Source organism: Panicum hallii, chromosome 5 (genome assembly GCF_002211085.1).
Source record: "Panicum hallii strain FIL2 chromosome 5, PHallii_v3.1, whole genome shotgun sequence".
Classification (NCBI taxonomy): Eukaryota; Viridiplantae; Streptophyta; class Magnoliopsida; order Poales; family Poaceae; genus Panicum; species Panicum hallii.
In genome coordinates, this window is record NC_038046.1 from 3,694,057 (window position 1) to 3,710,508 (window position 16,452).

Below are 16,452 nucleotides of genomic sequence, written 5' to 3' on the forward strand. Positions count from 1 at the left end.
ACGTTGCTTCTAGGGCATACATCCACTGCCCCCCGGTTTGTTTCGGAATAAACCAGGCACCTTTTCTGCTTGCTTCTGAAAATTAAATACTTGAAAGAGCAACCACTTCTTCGATTTAGGGTGCGTTCGTTTCCGGGTACCTAAAGTTTAGAGGGGTCACATCAAAGAGAATCTTGTCATTTAGAAGTATTAAATAAAGTCTAATTATAAAACTAATTGCAGAACCCTAGTGCTAATTCGCGAGACGAATCTAATGAGGTATATTAGTCCATGATTAGCGAATAATTACTGTAGCATCACTATAGCAAATTATGGATTAATTAGGCTCATTAAATTTGTCTCGCGAATTAGCACACAGCTGTGCAAAAAATTTTATAAACAGATTTTATTTAATACTTCTAAATAGCAAGATTCTCTTTGATGTGATGGGTCTAAAGTTTAGAGGGTGGGAAACGAACAGGCCCTTAATTCGAGTGTGATCTTCTTTAATTGACCAAGTACTTTTTTTGAAAAGAAAAATGATAACCGACATGCCACATGCAAATAATTGATTTTCAGTTTTATCTGAAGCACTGGGAAGCTGAAGCAGCTATTTTAAATTTCAGTCCCGTCAGGTACAGTTCATGCTGCGATTCAAGCTAGCTCGTCTGGTAAGTTTTATCACACCTAACGTCGAGGTTTAAAGGGATTGCGTGCGGATTCAGGTGGTCGATCGACTGAACCTGCCTCTCCATCTTCAAACTTTATTCTAAGAGCAGTCGGTGAGCAGAGCAGCTAGGGTTATCAGACTTCAGAATCCCAATTGCAGCGTTCCAACAGTAGTGAAAGTACTACTGTATTGAAGAAACTGCGGGTCTTGTGCGCGCCAGGCTGGGCCGATCGAGGTGAGCGACTGAACGTCGCACGCAGGCTTGGCAGGGATGCGAGCTCAGGAACCAGGATCCCCATGTGGCGTGTGCACAGCACGCACATGAAGTGACCGGAGCTCGGGGGGACGCCATGAATAGCCGCCGGCCTTTCGCTGCGTCAGCTGGAGGCAACAGGTCCATGGCCGGCACGCAAGCTAGTGAGCTACCCCCGGCTCCTCTCTGAAGTCTGAAACTGGTAGCACTGAACTTTGTCTTTTTTTTTCCTGAAGGGAACACTGAACTTTGCTGGTGCAGGTGGCTCCCTTTGTGCGTTCGAATTTGGGCCGCATTTGTGCTTGAAATGGGCCTTGGACGCACGCGTCAGTCGAATGAGTAACTGATTTGCTGGGCCGTAGCCCGTAGCTCATTTCAGCTTCCCGCGCCTGACAGACATCGCAAGGGCATTGGCCTTTTCCTTTGGCTTTGGAGAGCAGAGGCGCTTCAGATTTTTCCTTGCTGCCCCGGAGTTTTCCAAGCACCGTTCGTGCGAGTCGTGGCCGTGAACTCGTGCCTAGAAATTCGGAGCACACGCAGAGCTTGTTCTTCAACCATCGTTATTCCACAGGCAGCTCGAGTCAACGACCGGATAAGCCAGCACCTCACCTGACTCTTCACTCTTCAGCCCCTGCACGCCAGAGGCTTTAGCTGCGACTTGTTCGGACCAGGTGGCCTTTGACTTGTTGCGCTTAGCGTTTGCTTTTTTCATGCCCATCGGCATCATCTTAGTTTGGTTGGCGACAGACACCACGCCTTGCACGGATACAAGTCAAAAAGAAAGACCGGTGCCGATCCATCTACCACTGCCGATCCTAACGCCAAGTTCGGCTAAACAGAACCATGCGCCTGATTTGGTCGTTGAGGAATGGGTTTGGTCATGATTTATTCAGTAATCCTGCTGCAGAGGAGGAAAAGCCTGAATTCAGTGTCATGAGCTGGCCAGGAACACCACTACAATTCGTCGCCAAAGTCCAATCATACCTAATACCACAATTGTCATCCATCATATGCACGCCTGCTGACTGCTGAGACCAAGCCAGGAAAAAAAGAAGAGAGTTGAAACCATACACAAGAGCATCCAGGCATATAGTAGAACAAAACTGAACCATTAACAGGAAGCAACCTTTTCTGTATATTATACACACACACACACACACATCTCTTCAGAACCGACCAGAGGAGGTTCAAAGAAAGGAAGCAAAAAATGGTGTTGTGAAGAAAAAAAGGAAACCAAAGAACTTGAAGAATCTCTAAAAGCCTTTTCACTTCTCTGTGGAAACCACAGGCCGGCTACACAGTCTAGTCCCCTAACTACAGAGCAGCTGCAGGAAGGGCTCCACCCTTTCGTGAAACCCCGCCGGCGGCGGCTCAACTCAGTGGCCCGCGCCTCCCCCGCTGGGCCCCTGGGGCAGCATCTCCATCAGCGCCGACACCACCGCCTCGTACGCCGCCGACCCCGCCCCCGCCGCCGGGCTCGGCGGCACGGGCCTCGCCGCGTCCGCGCACCGCGCCGCCAGGCCCAGCGCCACCACCGCCGCGAGCACCACGACGGCGACGAGCGGCAACGCGCGGTGGCCCATGATCGCCAGGCTCAGCTCTTGCTGCCTCGCTGTGTTCGTGTCTCAGTCTCCTTCACGACGAAGAACAAAGTGTGTGTCGCGCTCTGCTCGGCTGTGGACACACACACACACCGGAGGAGGCGGCTCCACGCTTTTATAGAGCGCGCCGCCCTGGGGCACGTACGTGGTGTGTGCCGGGTCGCCGGCCGGGCCCTTTTCTTTTTTTCTCACCCTGCACTACACCACGTCTCGGCTTTGCAGCCAACTAGGTTGAATTCTTCGTGCAGGAATGCTGACCCGTTTTAAACGCCGTCGCTGCTGCTGGCTGCCGGGAATCACGAACAGGTCAAGAAATCAACCTCCACGATGAGAACGGATTTTTCCCTCTCTTCCTCTTCTTTTCTCCCCACGGCCAGCACACTGATGCGTGCGTCGGATTGGACCAGAGAAACGGTCAAGGGTTCGCCACGCTTGCTGCCACGAAGGCCGCCCGAATTTTCGGTGATCCTCTCACGGGCGGCACGGGGGTTTCAGGCCGGTGCACCGGCCGGCCGGCCACCGCCTCCAGCCAGCCTCCTGATGGGAACCCGGAGCGAAGCCGGTGCGTGCAGTGGAGACGGTTGGGGTTGGGGAGCCGAGACCGCGGCGGCTCAAAGTCCAACACGCACGCACGCACGCTTCCGGTTCCAACGCGGGCCGCGGCACGGGCGGGCGGGCAGCGTTGGAAAGTCAAGGCGGTTGAATTCACAGGCAGCCGGAGCTCTGACGGGTTGACACGCCAGCGTTGAGCGTACCGACCCCTGCCCATCTTTTTTCCAGTTTCCAGTCGTGACACGATGCCAACTGTGCAACGGAAAGGCACTGTTCGTCACCAAAACGTCACCGCTCATGAAGCCCTAGTTTGACATTAGAGCTCAAGTTTTCTTTTTTTAAAAAAATATCGAGGAGCTCTCTGATGAAAGGGCAAGAATGCGTGTAAGCAAGGGCGCAGGAACAAAACATGCACGGATGCACGGTTCAAAGTCCACATGATGCAGCATTTGTCCTGGCGATGTACGAATCCAGACTCTAATTAAAGACAAAACGAGCACTTTCTGACCAACTTCCGGTCATGAGACCGAACCATCAGAGATGGCGCTGACCACTGAAACTCTCTCTTAACACAAAGGGCGTACCAGTCGCACACGAGCACTGACTTGGACTCGCGGACAGCCACTGCAAGGCAGCTTCGATCGACCTGAAGACTTCTCCGAGTCTCAACACATGTAACGACACCAGCAGAGGGAGTCAAAACCATGAGGGTGGAAACTCCAGACTTTCGAATATATATTGTATGCAAAAAGGGCCCGGGGCGAGTAGTGATCTACATCAATTTATAGCTAACTGTACAAATGTCACTCGCAGGGGAGAATGCCGACAAGTTTGCACGATTCCGTACTCTTTAACAAACAGGGCGCACTGGAGTTTCAAAGGCGCAATGGAGAAATCTGCGGCTGTACTATCTTCCGGGGGACGAGATTTTGTCAGGCTTGCTGAATCGACAGGAACGGTGCAATCTAATAATCCTTGGCCTTCCTCCGCAGCTCATTTAGCTCACTCTCAATCTCGAGGTCCGGGAAAGGGCGTGCTGCACCTGAGTTGTTCACTGCTGTTCTACCCGGAGGAAGCTCCCCTTTCTGTAGTTGACATAAAGAAATGTTTGTAAGAAGGAATACCAAAAACACACAGAATGAAATTTGAGCTACATGGTTATAAATTATTCACTTGGCTTGTTCCGATAATGAAAAGAAAAGCAATGGACATAATATCAGGGTGCAGGTTTTGTTCAGCAATATTGTATGCTATACCAGGTACAGATTTATGTCAGTATGACAAACACCATACAAACAACTTTTAAACCTGAAGTTCACAATGCAGAGCTCGACCACACTTAATAAAAAATTAATTGAGATTATAGAATATGAAATTAGGAAACATCAATATTTTTTAGAGGGCCCCAAAAGTTTTATAGACAGCTGAACAACAACTTTTATAACTTCTATGTCTCATATACATCAAAGTAGATCACATTTTGTTATCTTGTGCACGAGAAAATAGATAAAAATCAATAGAAAATAGATCGTTAGTTTGAAATTTTGTTACTGAAGATAGTCTGAGCATCCAATAACAATGCGTACCAATGAACTTCCAGATAGTTCTTTTTTCATTTGTGCAAGATCATCATCAACAGATGAAGTCTCCAGCAATGCAAACTGTGTACAAAAAAATAGTGATAAGCAGATGTGGTTACAACAACAGAGTCAACAATGACCAGTTCGTGGCATCCAATTTTACCTTCCCTTCTAAATCATCAGTTGCTAACTGACCAAGTGCCTCTGCTTCGGACTCCATCGCCATAACTGACAACACCAAATGTGCAATTATTTTCGTGAACCAAAGATTCAAATGATTTCTCATGAAGTATCACTTGTTGCAAATTAACTCGGCCAGGAAGAAAAGGCAGTGGTGGATGTCATTCCTCAACTTAGAGAAGGCATGTAACCTTAAGAAGCCAACACATGCAATGTAAGAAGATGAGATAGTTGTACTTTGCCAACATTATAAATAGTGACAGATCCTGGAATATACCAATCAAAATATTGCTATCGAAAATGCGAATATGTTCAAAAAGCATCAGCAATTGTACAAGAGTCCAAAAAACATTACATATGTATGTGTCATCTTGGTGAACTTTGACAGTGTAACTGCCAACAATTTACACCATTTCCTTAAATTTAGCTGATATGGTGTACTTTGAATGTTTGGCAGCTAACAGATTGACAATAATAGTGCATGAGTGTGTGGTGGTGGTGGAGGGCGCAGGCGACACTCATCAGGGACAGAAGTTGGCTATTGGATAATATTATGGCAACATTTTTTTGCTGCTTAAGTTATGGAAGACGTCCATTGGATATGCTCTAGCCGAAATCATGACAGGGTATTGGATGTTAACTACTTGACCTCTTGCAGTTTTAATCTACATTTGACACATAGCATGTCTCTGGCCTCAACAGGAACTAGGCCAGCACACCCACAGCGCAAATAGGTTGGATAAGTAATAATAATAGCCAAGGAGATAATACCTTTTTCCTCCATTTTCTCAAATGCTGAAAGGGCACTACTTGTATTTACATTACCCAACATTTCACTCACTTTTGTTGCCGTCCTGAAGGTGGGAAAAAATCTCAGTGCATCCATAATACACAGGAACAAAACAGTAATTAGCAACAAATAAATGCATACTTGGCTGATTGAGCACGGGCTTTTAGGGTATCCTTTTTCTGCTTGGCCTCTGCTATCTTGCTCTCAAGAAGCTGCAGAATGGCATACTCTACAGGTCAGTACAGATAAGCTAGTGATTAAAAAAATGTGAAATAAGCACCTTTCACCATTTGTGCCATATGGATCCAATCAAATAGACAAATAGTAGTGGCACATAATAAATATTTCAGTATAGGCTAATATAATAATCTCACCTTGGTATTTGAAATCAAATTTTCAACAACACTCTTCTGCTGATCAAGTTGGGCCTTTAAGGAGCTCGCATTATCCTAAGCAAATAATAACAACAATAATAAAAGTGTATCAGGAATTCGATATGTTAAGTTAACCATTGTACTTGTAATATAAGACTATATATTACAGACATGTTATTGCTAAACAGAGCGATAAAAAGCCAGCAGAACACTTTGTACTGCACAGCATACATGTGAGCCAATTAAAAAGTAAAAACTAAGTTGCAGACAAACAGTGCGATAATGGCCGACATTGACCCAAAAATCTAGATTTAGATGATACATACAGCATACGATTTACGGCGCTTAAGGGCTTCACGGGCAAGATCCTCATCTCCCTTTTGAAGAGCGAGCTGAGCCCTCCGATACCTACACTTTCAGAAAAATGTAGATCATTTACAGTAAAGCAACCAGATGGCAGAACCCAATGTTTGCTTGCAAGTAAACATAATATTACCAATCACCAGAAGCTTGTTCAGCAGCTTTGTATTTGTTCTCAAGCCGCTTTTGAGATGCCAAGACCTTCCAAAATCACAATCCATGTCAGCAGGAGAATGCAATGGAGCAAGGATGATAGAACCAGAGTTTCATTTTGTGAATGCAGTGAGTGTCCAACAAATATAAGAGGCAGCTAACTGATAAAATGTGAGGGAACAGGAATGGGGATGACAATAGAACAGAAAGTAGTTGAAAAGACAGCCTTATGGCACTAATGGGAATTAAGAGCATGGGTCTGTCAATGATGAAATTTATTATTGACTATAATCACAACAAACCTGAGCAGTGGCCTGACGCATCTTTGTTAAATCATCATTCATCTCGAGAACCGCCTGATCTAGGATCTTTTCGGGGTCTTCAAATGTACTTAAAACAGCATTTGCATAGGACTAGACAAACCAGAGAGCCAAGTGCTTTAGATAATCATAAACAAAAGAAAAAATATATTGATGACATAGTGAAGGAACAATATCACTCACCTTGACAACCCTAGATAGTCTATCAAAGAGGTTGGCATTGCACTTAAATCTGTTGACATTTGATTGTCGTATGCGCACAACTCTAAGTGAAACTGCAAAGCAAGAAATAGGTAAATTAAGTTGTCAACATGGCTTGTAGCTCATTGCCATATTATTATACTCTAGCATTTTTTACTATGCTCCCTAATGAAGCATAATGACTGGTATTGCTGACAGTAATGAAACAACATGCCATCCAAATATCTGTATTAGCATGTGCATTGAGAACATTGACTAGAAGAATGAAAAGCATATTTTCTGAAATTCTAAGGTGTTCCCATAATCGTCAAAATGGTTTCACCAAGCAACCATCCCACATAATGAAAGATAATCGAAGGCCATTTATGCTTTTTAAGTTTGTGGGATAGCATTTTTCAGGGGAACTGTAGATAAAAAAGACTATAGCATTGATAAACACAATTAGATGTAGAATCAACATTCCCCCAAAACCTTTAACTCGACAATAGGTACTTCACTTTGCATCTGTAACCAGGGTAATCTACAAATCACCAGGACTGATTTAGTTCTGCCGATAGAGACAACAGGATACCATTTTATCAAGAAATGATGTGTCTTAAAGTTTAAACATAACCGATTGAAACTGAAATTATGGTTTTAGGCTCATTTTTTCTCATAATGGTGCAAAAAAGTTGGGCTTTACAGACCTAACATTGCAACCTTAACAACTACCACATAATTGTTCGTAGCAACAAGCTACTTCACACCATCATGGAAGATGACGTGAGTACACAATACGGGACAGCAAGGGCCAGTGACATCCAGAGTCTATGTTGGCACTGAATCAATAACAGCATCGCGAGCTACAAATTCTCAAGTTTGCCACTGCGAAGTGTAGCTATCGACCAAGCATGCCCCAAACCACCAAATGAACATTGGAGCGCGCTAATCGAATTTGCAACAAAAAAAAAATCATGGAGCAACCTCTCCGGCGAGCACAGATAAGACGGGGAAGTGGGATACGACACGAATTCGGGGAACGCACCGCTGCCGTTGAGGAAGGAGGTCTTGAGGGCGGTCCGGTGGAAGCTGGCGGAGGCCGCCGGCGGCGCGAGCCTCAGGCTCGTCGGCGGAGCCCTAATCTCCATCGATTCGGGCGGGGGTCTAGCCGAGAATGAAACGGGGAATGATTTTTTTTCCTCCTTTCTTTTTCTGCTTGGTGTTTCGATTCGCTCTATCTCCGAGGGTAGAGTTCGTGTGGAGAAGAGAAGCGATGGCAAGAGAATGAGATCTCGGGTCGGGTCGAATGGTTTCCGGAGACGGTGGACCGTGGAAGCTTATTACCGGCCCAAATGGCTCAAGTAAAATTTGTGGAGAAGCCCAATAATATATAGACAAGGTTTGGGTCGATTTGATGCAGCCCAACTGCATAAGGTTTTTGGGTCCAACTGACCCTTTTATATCCCCAAAGCTTTTTTATCCCAGAACTAAATCAGCCCATGGATTTTGCAATTTGTTAACTTGCCAATGGATTTTGCAATTAGTAAACTAACTTATCTTTGCAACTTTTTCTAAAAAACCTAGTCTGAAAATAAATTCAAAACCAAATTTGAAATTATTTTTCCCTCAAAAAATGTTAAAGAGAATTAATGAAATTACAAGAAATAAACTAACCAGAAGCTAACATATTTAATTTAATTTCCAGAAGAGAACTAGAAGCCAGCATATTCTAGCGCACACCATGCGCACCTACCCATTCCTAATCTTCGCATAAACAATGTTCTATCAAAGGCGGAACACACGCCATCCGCTTATTTTATCCCGCCATCATCTCACAAATCATTCCAGGCGCTCGCTGTGCACGCCACGGCGCCCCTGACTCCACTCGATCGCTAGATCTCAGTACCTCACCATCTCAGCCATGGCCAGGATCACGAGAGCAGCTAGACACTTGACCCACCAATGCACGCCACGCCCTCTCCCGGTCCTCGTGGCTCTCTGCCTCGTCAGTTCGTACCTGCCCTCGCCGGTGAGCTCGCAGAGCGCGGCGGACTCGTGCAGCAACGGCCTAAGCCTCGGCAGCCTCGTCCCCTTCAACACCACCGGCCTCACCTGCTTCCAAGCATGGCCCTCACAAGATTTCATATTAAGAGTAAGCTTAGCGTTAGTCGTTAGTGGATTGATTGATTAGTCTCAAACTTTCACGTAGCGCTAATGCGTTTCTTGCGCGCAGTTCGGCAAGGCGGCGTCGGGGAGCAACTTGTGGAGCTTCGTGCTGTCGGCGCCGGACAACGGCGGGTACATCTCCGTCGGCTTCTCGCCGACGGGCCGGATGGTGGGGAGCAGCGCCGTGGCCGGGTGGGTGACGGCCGCCGGCGCGGGCTCCGCGAGGCAGTACTACCTCGGCGGGACGAGCTCCAGGTCGTGCCCGCCGGACCAGGGCAAGCTGGCGCTCGCGCGCGGCGCCGCGGCGCCGACCATCGTGTCCAAGGGGTCCCGGCTCTACCTCGCGTTCCAGCTTGCCGGGCAGCCGCTCACGGACGTCGTCTACGCCGTGGGCCCCAGCGGAAGCTTGCCGGGGTCCAACGGGCTGCTGCCGCAGCACCAGGGCATGGCGTCCGGCACCATCAGCCTCTCCGGCGGTTCCAGCGGCGGGGGGAGCCCTGCTACCGGCGGCGGTACGCCAAAAGGATTGATTTATTTCACGCGCCGGTCTGTTGCTTGAGTGGCACTCTGATCAATCCGTGTGGTTGGATCACATACGCAGGTGACGGCGACGGCGACGACGATGGCGAAGAGGGCGGCGAAGGGAAGGGTAAGAAGAGTAAGCGCGCAGGAGAGGACAGCGGTGACGATGACGACGAGGGGAAGGGAGAGAGGCGCACGTCTCCGGCTTCAGCATCCAGCTCTGGCGCCAGCGGCGGCGGCGCCTTCCTGAGCACGAAGCGTCGGCACGGCGTGCTCGCGGTCGTCGGCTGGGGCGTGCTGGTCCCCGCGGGCGTGGCGCTCGCGCGCTTCTTCAAGCGCCTCGACCCGTTCTGGTTCTACGCGCACGTCGCCGCGCAGGGCCTCGGGTCCGTGGTCGGCGTGCTGGCCGTCGTCGCGGGGTTCAGGCTCGACGACGACGAGGGCCCCGTCGCCGCCCACAAGGCCATCGGCGTCGTCGTCGTGGTCGGCGCCGCCCTGCAGGCGATGGCGCTGCTGGCGAGGCCGACGAAGGAGACGAAGGCGAGGAGGTACTGGAACTGGTACCACCACAACGTGGGCAGGGCCGCCGTTGCTCTCGGCGTCGCCAACATCTTCTACGGCCTCTCGCTGGCGAGCGAGAGGCAGGAGTGGAGCTACGTCTATGGCGTTTTCGTCGGGATCTTCGCCGTCGTCTTCCTCGTGCTCGAGGAGTGGAGGCGCAGGCACTGATCCGTCCCGCGGTAGACTGCTTGCTTGCCTGCTTCCATCCGATCCGTTTCTCATGGCTGCCATGCCAGGCCGTTTGTGTGATGAGCATTGACGTGTATTGTTTCTTATCGTGACATTATTCGTTGTTTACTGAGCATGTTGTACAAGTACAATTGATATGTGACATTCGTTTCATTGACATGTACATACTATTTTTTGAAGCGGTTTTTCACATTTGAAACAATACATGATCACACCTGAACCTATCGCTTGTGCTGCGGTAGGCCGCAGCGACCACCTGAGAATTTTCAGAAGACCGTTAATGATCTCGCTCGCCTGTTTCTGCTTCATGCTGCCGCGAATCCCTGCTTCTAAGCTCAACATGCAGTGCAGTGCAGGACACCAGTCTCCGGTAGAATGTCTAGCCAGCCGGTCGTTTCGGGCCGTCCAGAATCGGGGTCTTTCTGACCGTGACCGGCGGCGAGGGGCGTGGACGCCACACGCCGACGCGATTCGCTTCTTCCTCGTGACGACGAGCCGGTGCCATGGTAAGTCTCGGTCGTCGTGGACCTTTCTGAATTCACGGGCAGGTTCAGTGTTTGAGGCAGATAAAAAGCAGAAAGCACCTTGCACTTGCACCACCCGAAGGCATGCCGTCAAGGGGACAGAGTGAGCTTCAGAAAGAGGCCAGCAGGCAGCACTAATCAAATGACAAACAAGGGTTTAAATATTGCACGGGCTGGAAGCCTGGAACCTTCTAGGGCTCAAGTTTATCAAACCAGGGAATACTATATCCAACAGGAAAGGAGTACTATCGTGTGCGCTTGTCTGTCTGTAATCGATCATACATACTCCACCAGGTATCCAACGGACGCGTTGGCGTTGTGTGGAAGCTGAACAAGTGGCCTGGTCTCGTCTTTGTGATGATCATGCCAGGCAAAGCAACCTGCAACAGTGCCTTAATTCGACTAGCACAACACAAGTGCTCTTACTGAATGTGGGTCTATGCATTCCAAATCCCCACAGCAACTACTGATGCAATTCTCAACTGTGCCACGCAATGCTGATGTTAGATACAAACTTATCCGGACAACTGAATGAATCTCAGGATTTATTGATGTGTTAACACAGTGCAATAAGATTATTTAGCTGACATGCTACCACATTATTTTCATGGGGTTAGGCAATCTATCACGAACGTTTTAACAGAACTGAACATACATACCCTGACCAACAACTGAGATTTTGCATGGTCACAACCCTGTACTAATAAGTCCAGATATAGATGAAATCTACTGCACCAGTCATGGTTTTTTGCAGCGCCCTTCATCTAGTCAAAGGGCCAAATATGCCTGCTAACAATCAATGCAGAGGTAACAACGCAAAGAAAATACCATACCATAACATTTTTAAACAATTCCACATTCGAAACCAACAATCACTTGAAAATATGTCAACATCTGAAACATCTTTAGCGAAAGTCTGGATTCGGTCCAGAAAGTACAACAAAGGCATCCATTCTGTTCTTGTTCTAGCAGCCCCACTAAGAAAATTACGTAAATTCTGAATATGACCCTAGTACGCATGATCACTCCTCCATTGCATCGCCACCCTCAGCGACCTCAACCTTCTGCTTCAGCTGTGTGATCTTTGTGGAAAGTACCTCTGCAACAAGAACAGAATCATGCATGACTCTACTGTTCAATATGTCATATTTTGTACCATTCATTAGCAAGGAACTCACCAGTCTGCCCCTTGGTGAAGCTGTATCCCTTCGAGCTAACGTAAGTTCTTGGATTCGGTAACTCGTGGTTTCTCAAGTATTCTGTCTTCCCCTGGTAATTTCAAAATGGCTTTTGGTCAGCAAAGCACTTTGAATGGTTTTTAAGAACATATTTCATGTTCTTTGATTTGCTAAAAAGGTATCCATGGTAAATTGAAAATGCAGCGTTATAATTTACTCAAATGAGCATTATTGGAAATTGATGATCAGAAGTAACCAAACAATGTGCAAGCGATATACTCCCTCCTTTTTAGTTGCCATTCTAGCTTTGTTAAGCGTTTCTATCTTTGACCATCAGTTTCTATAATTTATACAGTTAAATATCATAAGATTCATGTTTCTCGATTTACCATGAGAAATCCTCTCATAATATAAAATCTGCATGTTGTTAAACTACACAAATACAATGCTATAATGATAACTAATTTCAAATGGAGTATCAAATCAAAGTTGACAACTACAATTCTGAAAGATAGTTTCAAAGTTCATTCACTAATAAGTTGCTTTGATGTATTTTTCAAACTTTGCAGTGTTTTTGTCAATTTCAGTCATGACACAGAAAATGCAATGCATACCTTGGTTATCACGCAGACATCCACGTTACTACCACTACCCAAGTCATTGAAGATACCAGCACGGATTGCATCGGCCACAAGTTGTATTCCCTCTTCCCTCTAGAAGATAAAAAGGAATTAGTTGATGCAAACATAACAAAAGGCATTGTATATTATTAACAAACTTTTGCAAATTAAAACAAAAACCAACAAATGCAACTTCAGTTGCCACAGAAGACAATAGTATATTGCCAGCATAGTTAAATATAGGAACTGTTGAACTGGTTCACTTACCGTAAGCCCTTCTTTGTACTTCGATTCAAACACCGACATTGCAGCAAGCGATCCAGAACCCATCGTGGCAAAAGGAAGAGTATCTGTGGAGCCATGTGGATAAACCTGCACTTTCCAAAGTTAATTTAACTACCCTAACTTTTAATTACAACAAGCAACAAACAGTTATACTCAGTTACTCACAGTGTGTAGGTGTGGTCCAGTACAATCCACTCCACCAAGAACAAGGGCGGCACTGACATGACCTTGATACCTACACATAATGGCTTAAGTAGGTCAGGTGTCACAGAACAATAGGAAGTTGTAAATATGCCTGTGAGATAGGAGCTCACTTGAAAAGGTGTGACTTCAGCAGTGTAAGTGCAGTCACAACTCTTGATTCACGGCCAGTTGCATATCGGTGAAGCTGTAGCTGGGAGCTCACCATATCTAAAGTAAAAGAAGCAAAATGTCAGAACGAATTCATGGGAAGGAGTTGTAAAGGCTAGAATGCCATTCTTTTAGTCATTTACCTGTAACAGCCTCTGTGTCAGCAGCTGTTCCTGCTCCACAGCAATATATGTTTGGCGCCATAAAGTGGATTTTCTCACAATTCTTGTCAGCAACTATAGGCCCCTCAGTTGCCCTTGTGTCTGCCCCAAGAACAACCCCATCCTAGATACCAAAATATAGTGTAGTCTAATGTTAACCTCAGTAGAGCAATATGAAACAATGTCTGTTCAAACAGGTCACATGAATGCGACGTCTTTCATCCATTTGCGCTGGACTAAGAGCAATGGGTACACATACTAAAAACTTGCTTGAAATTAGAAGTGTTAAGGTAAAACTACCATCCATTAGATTCATTCAATCACAAGTTGCCACAAATCAAGATTCAATTAGGTATTGCCAGAGCATCATTTGCCACAAATCAAGTATCATGAGTATTAGTATTTTTTGTGTATGTATACCTTCCCCCCTGAGCTAATACAACTAGAAGGCTAACAAACAGACATTACAAAAGAGATAGGTTTTCTCGCAGTTCCACTATTGTTTACACTGAACTTTTCCCAACTCGTATCTTTAACGCGTACCACAATATGGGTATGCGCATAAGGAGGTTAACATGACATGTCAGACAGATTTTCTAAAGATCAATTGTGCTGATCAGCGCACCACAAATAAGTTTACAAAACCTACTAACACAAAGAAATGACAGTACTAGGTTCACGTTCATGCCTATCAAATTCGCAAGCACGGGTAACTCGAACCAGCAGAAGACACACTAATAATCCCAGAATAAAAGTAGCAACAAGTGAACGCGAGCTGCACCTGGAAGACGAGGCCGACGATGGTGGTCCCGGTCTTCCTGAAGCCGGGGACTTTGAGCCCCTTTTTCTCCAGAAAGTCGTTCCGCCGGCATAGGTCGAAGCTGAACCCGCCCTTCGCTGGGAGATCCATGGAGCCCGTCATCCTGCAGCGCAACGGCACCACCACAGATCAAGATCACGGCAAATCGGTACAGGTCGTCAACCAATTAGCCCTAAACCCCTAACCTATCCGTCCACCTCAATCTCACTCGGCTTCGCTTCCCCCCTCCTCCTCCCAATCAAGTGGGCCGCGCGCTAAAGATGGAAGCGGCAGGGAGGGATCGACGAGCCGCAGATGCCGCTCTTCGCGAGGGGAAAAAAAGGGAAAAAAGAACAAATCGCAGGTGAAGGAAACCCTAGATATCCCTGCGCCCCGGCCCCGATTTGCGGTGTGGATAAACTGGAGGGGGAACACGGTGGAGTTCCGGCCGCGCTCGCACCTGATCTGAGTTCGGGGACGATGCGAGAGCGGCGAGCGGCGAGGCTTCTTCCTGTTCGCTTCTCTATCTCTGTAACTCTGTCTCCCCTTTTCTTTTGTTTTTGGATCCGAGATGGAGCTGGAGCAGCAGAAGAGTTGGGGTTGGATTGGGGAGGAAGAAAGGGTGAACACACCAGTGTTACCGGGCAATCACAGCCACTGGATCAGTTATAGACGGATTGGATCAGTTCGGATGTACAATTTATAGATAACCCCCTATAGGAGATCCTGCACATCAAGCTGGTCCTGGTCCACATGGTACAATTTAGAGTCACACCCCTAAATAATTTACATTCTCATTTCAGCCCCAATGGCGCGCGGTCTCTCTCTCTCGTTTTGGTTTGTTAATCATGTTCCGTGTTTTTTAGATTAAGGTTAAAAAATAGCCGTTTATATTCACGTAGTGGATATATACAGCTAAGAATTGCAAGAGCTCTTAGATAGGTTACAAATACAAGAAAAAACTCTAAAATGAAGAAAGAAAAACTAGAAGACTACATTTTAGTCTTATTCTTCGTTCACGTTTCAGTCTTGCAATATCTTTATGCAGCACTAATCCAACATATCTCTTGTTTTAGTCTTATTCTTCGTTCACGTTTCAGTCTTGCAATATCTTTATGCAACACCAATCCAACACATCTCTTGTTTGCTTAGAAACTTGATGTTTGAATTATTTGTTGCTTGCCAAATCCTTTCACGTAGAAGCCACATAAATAGGCAATGAATTTAGGTGCACAGAACCTCCATGGCGACGCCTCCAAGGAGAACCCGACGTTGAAGACGCCATTGTCGCCCATCCGACGAGCCGGAATTAGGATTTCACCCGGAGAACTACTGACATTTGCAAAAAAGCATCATAATAGCGCCTCAAGGGAGGAAAACGACGTTCAAAGAGCGCCGCCAGTGTTGGCCCGACACAACAGTCGAGTAGAACTTTCGCCTGAAGCTCCTCCAAGATAATATCATCGCCACCGTGGGTAAGCAAGCCACCGATGGCCACCGCAGTCCCACAAAACCAATCCGAGTCGGGTGGATTAGACCACTGGCCTCTCCCATGACCACCACGAAACGAGGAACTAGGGGAGGCATCGGCGGCCGCCGTTTCTGACATCGAGGAAGCGCGCAAGCGGCGGCGGCCTGCAGATGATGGCTCGCACGGACGCAACACGGAGAGCAGCAGGTCGGGGTTGTCCCCCGCGATGTTGCCGCCACCACACGAGCACCGTGTGGCCGTCTCCATGGGGAAGTAGCCCATGCGTCCTCGGCAGATATGGGACATGAAACGGCGGATCTGGCTGCACTGGGGCCAACGCCCGGCGGCCGCCGCCGCCGACCCAAGTGACGGGAGCTCGCGGAAGAGCGGGAGAGGGAAGGGTGCGCCGGCCCATGGCCCTAGCTCTCACCGCCACATGTGGCCGGGCTGCCGCACGCAGTTGTGGCGTTCCGCATCGAGCCGACTCGCACCAGATCCTGATGAGGGAAGCTAGAGATGTGAGGAACTAGAGATGGAGCCCCGTCGCCGCCGTCCTTGCCGCTACCAGACTTCTGGCATGCTGCTCAGGTGGTGAAGAGGCGGAGGACGAGGCGAGAGGCGGTGCTGCTGGGA

The 16,452-nt window shown here is 47.5% G+C and overlaps 3 protein-coding genes across 6 annotated transcripts; 1 reads left to right on the forward strand and 2 right to left on the reverse strand.

Moving 5' to 3' along the window:
- Positions 1-3,760: 3,760 nt before the first annotated feature.
- LOC112895091 (probable membrane-associated 30 kDa protein, chloroplastic) lies at positions 3,761-8,274 on the reverse strand. Its single transcript, XM_025962970.1, has 11 exons — positions 8,038-8,274; positions 6,996-7,087; positions 6,795-6,905; positions 6,476-6,540; positions 6,306-6,387; positions 5,980-6,054; positions 5,747-5,817; positions 5,587-5,669; positions 4,799-4,863; positions 4,642-4,716; positions 3,761-4,140 (listed from the first exon to the last, which is right to left on the reverse strand). The coding sequence occupies exons 1-11, from the start codon at positions 8,138-8,140 to the stop codon at positions 4,021-4,023; spliced, it is 942 nt and encodes a 313-aa protein (XP_025818755.1). The 5' UTR covers positions 8,141-8,274; the 3' UTR covers positions 3,761-4,020.
- Positions 8,275-8,861: 587 nt separating this feature from the next.
- LOC112895884 (cytochrome b561 and DOMON domain-containing protein At3g07570-like) lies at positions 8,862-10,538 on the forward strand. Its single transcript, XM_025963885.1, has 3 exons — positions 8,862-9,144; positions 9,226-9,670; positions 9,760-10,538. The coding sequence occupies exons 1-3, from the start codon at positions 8,914-8,916 to the stop codon at positions 10,407-10,409; spliced, it is 1,326 nt and encodes a 441-aa protein (XP_025819670.1). The 5' UTR covers positions 8,862-8,913; the 3' UTR covers positions 10,410-10,538.
- Positions 10,539-11,762: 1,224 nt separating this feature from the next.
- On the reverse strand, positions 11,763-15,658 carry LOC112895950 (proteasome subunit beta type-7-A-like). Of its 4 annotated transcripts, none has more exons than XM_025963965.1 (9): positions 15,588-15,658; positions 14,331-14,472; positions 13,532-13,673; positions 13,352-13,448; positions 13,203-13,272; positions 13,020-13,124; positions 12,747-12,845; positions 12,133-12,223; positions 11,763-12,053 (listed from the first exon to the last, which is right to left on the reverse strand). In XM_025963965.1, exons 1-9 carry the CDS (start codon positions 15,641-15,643, stop codon positions 11,977-11,979), a joined length of 879 nt encoding a protein of 292 aa, XP_025819750.1. In that variant the 5' UTR covers positions 15,644-15,658; the 3' UTR covers positions 11,763-11,976. The 4 variants fall into 4 exon arrangements, with proteins under 4 accessions (XP_025819750.1, XP_025819751.1, XP_025819753.1 ...); XM_025963966.1 differs by lacking the exon at positions 15,588-15,658 and adding an exon at positions 14,809-14,966; XM_025963968.1 differs by lacking the exon at positions 15,588-15,658 and adding an exon at positions 14,567-14,770.
- Positions 15,659-16,452: the final 794 nt, after the last annotated feature.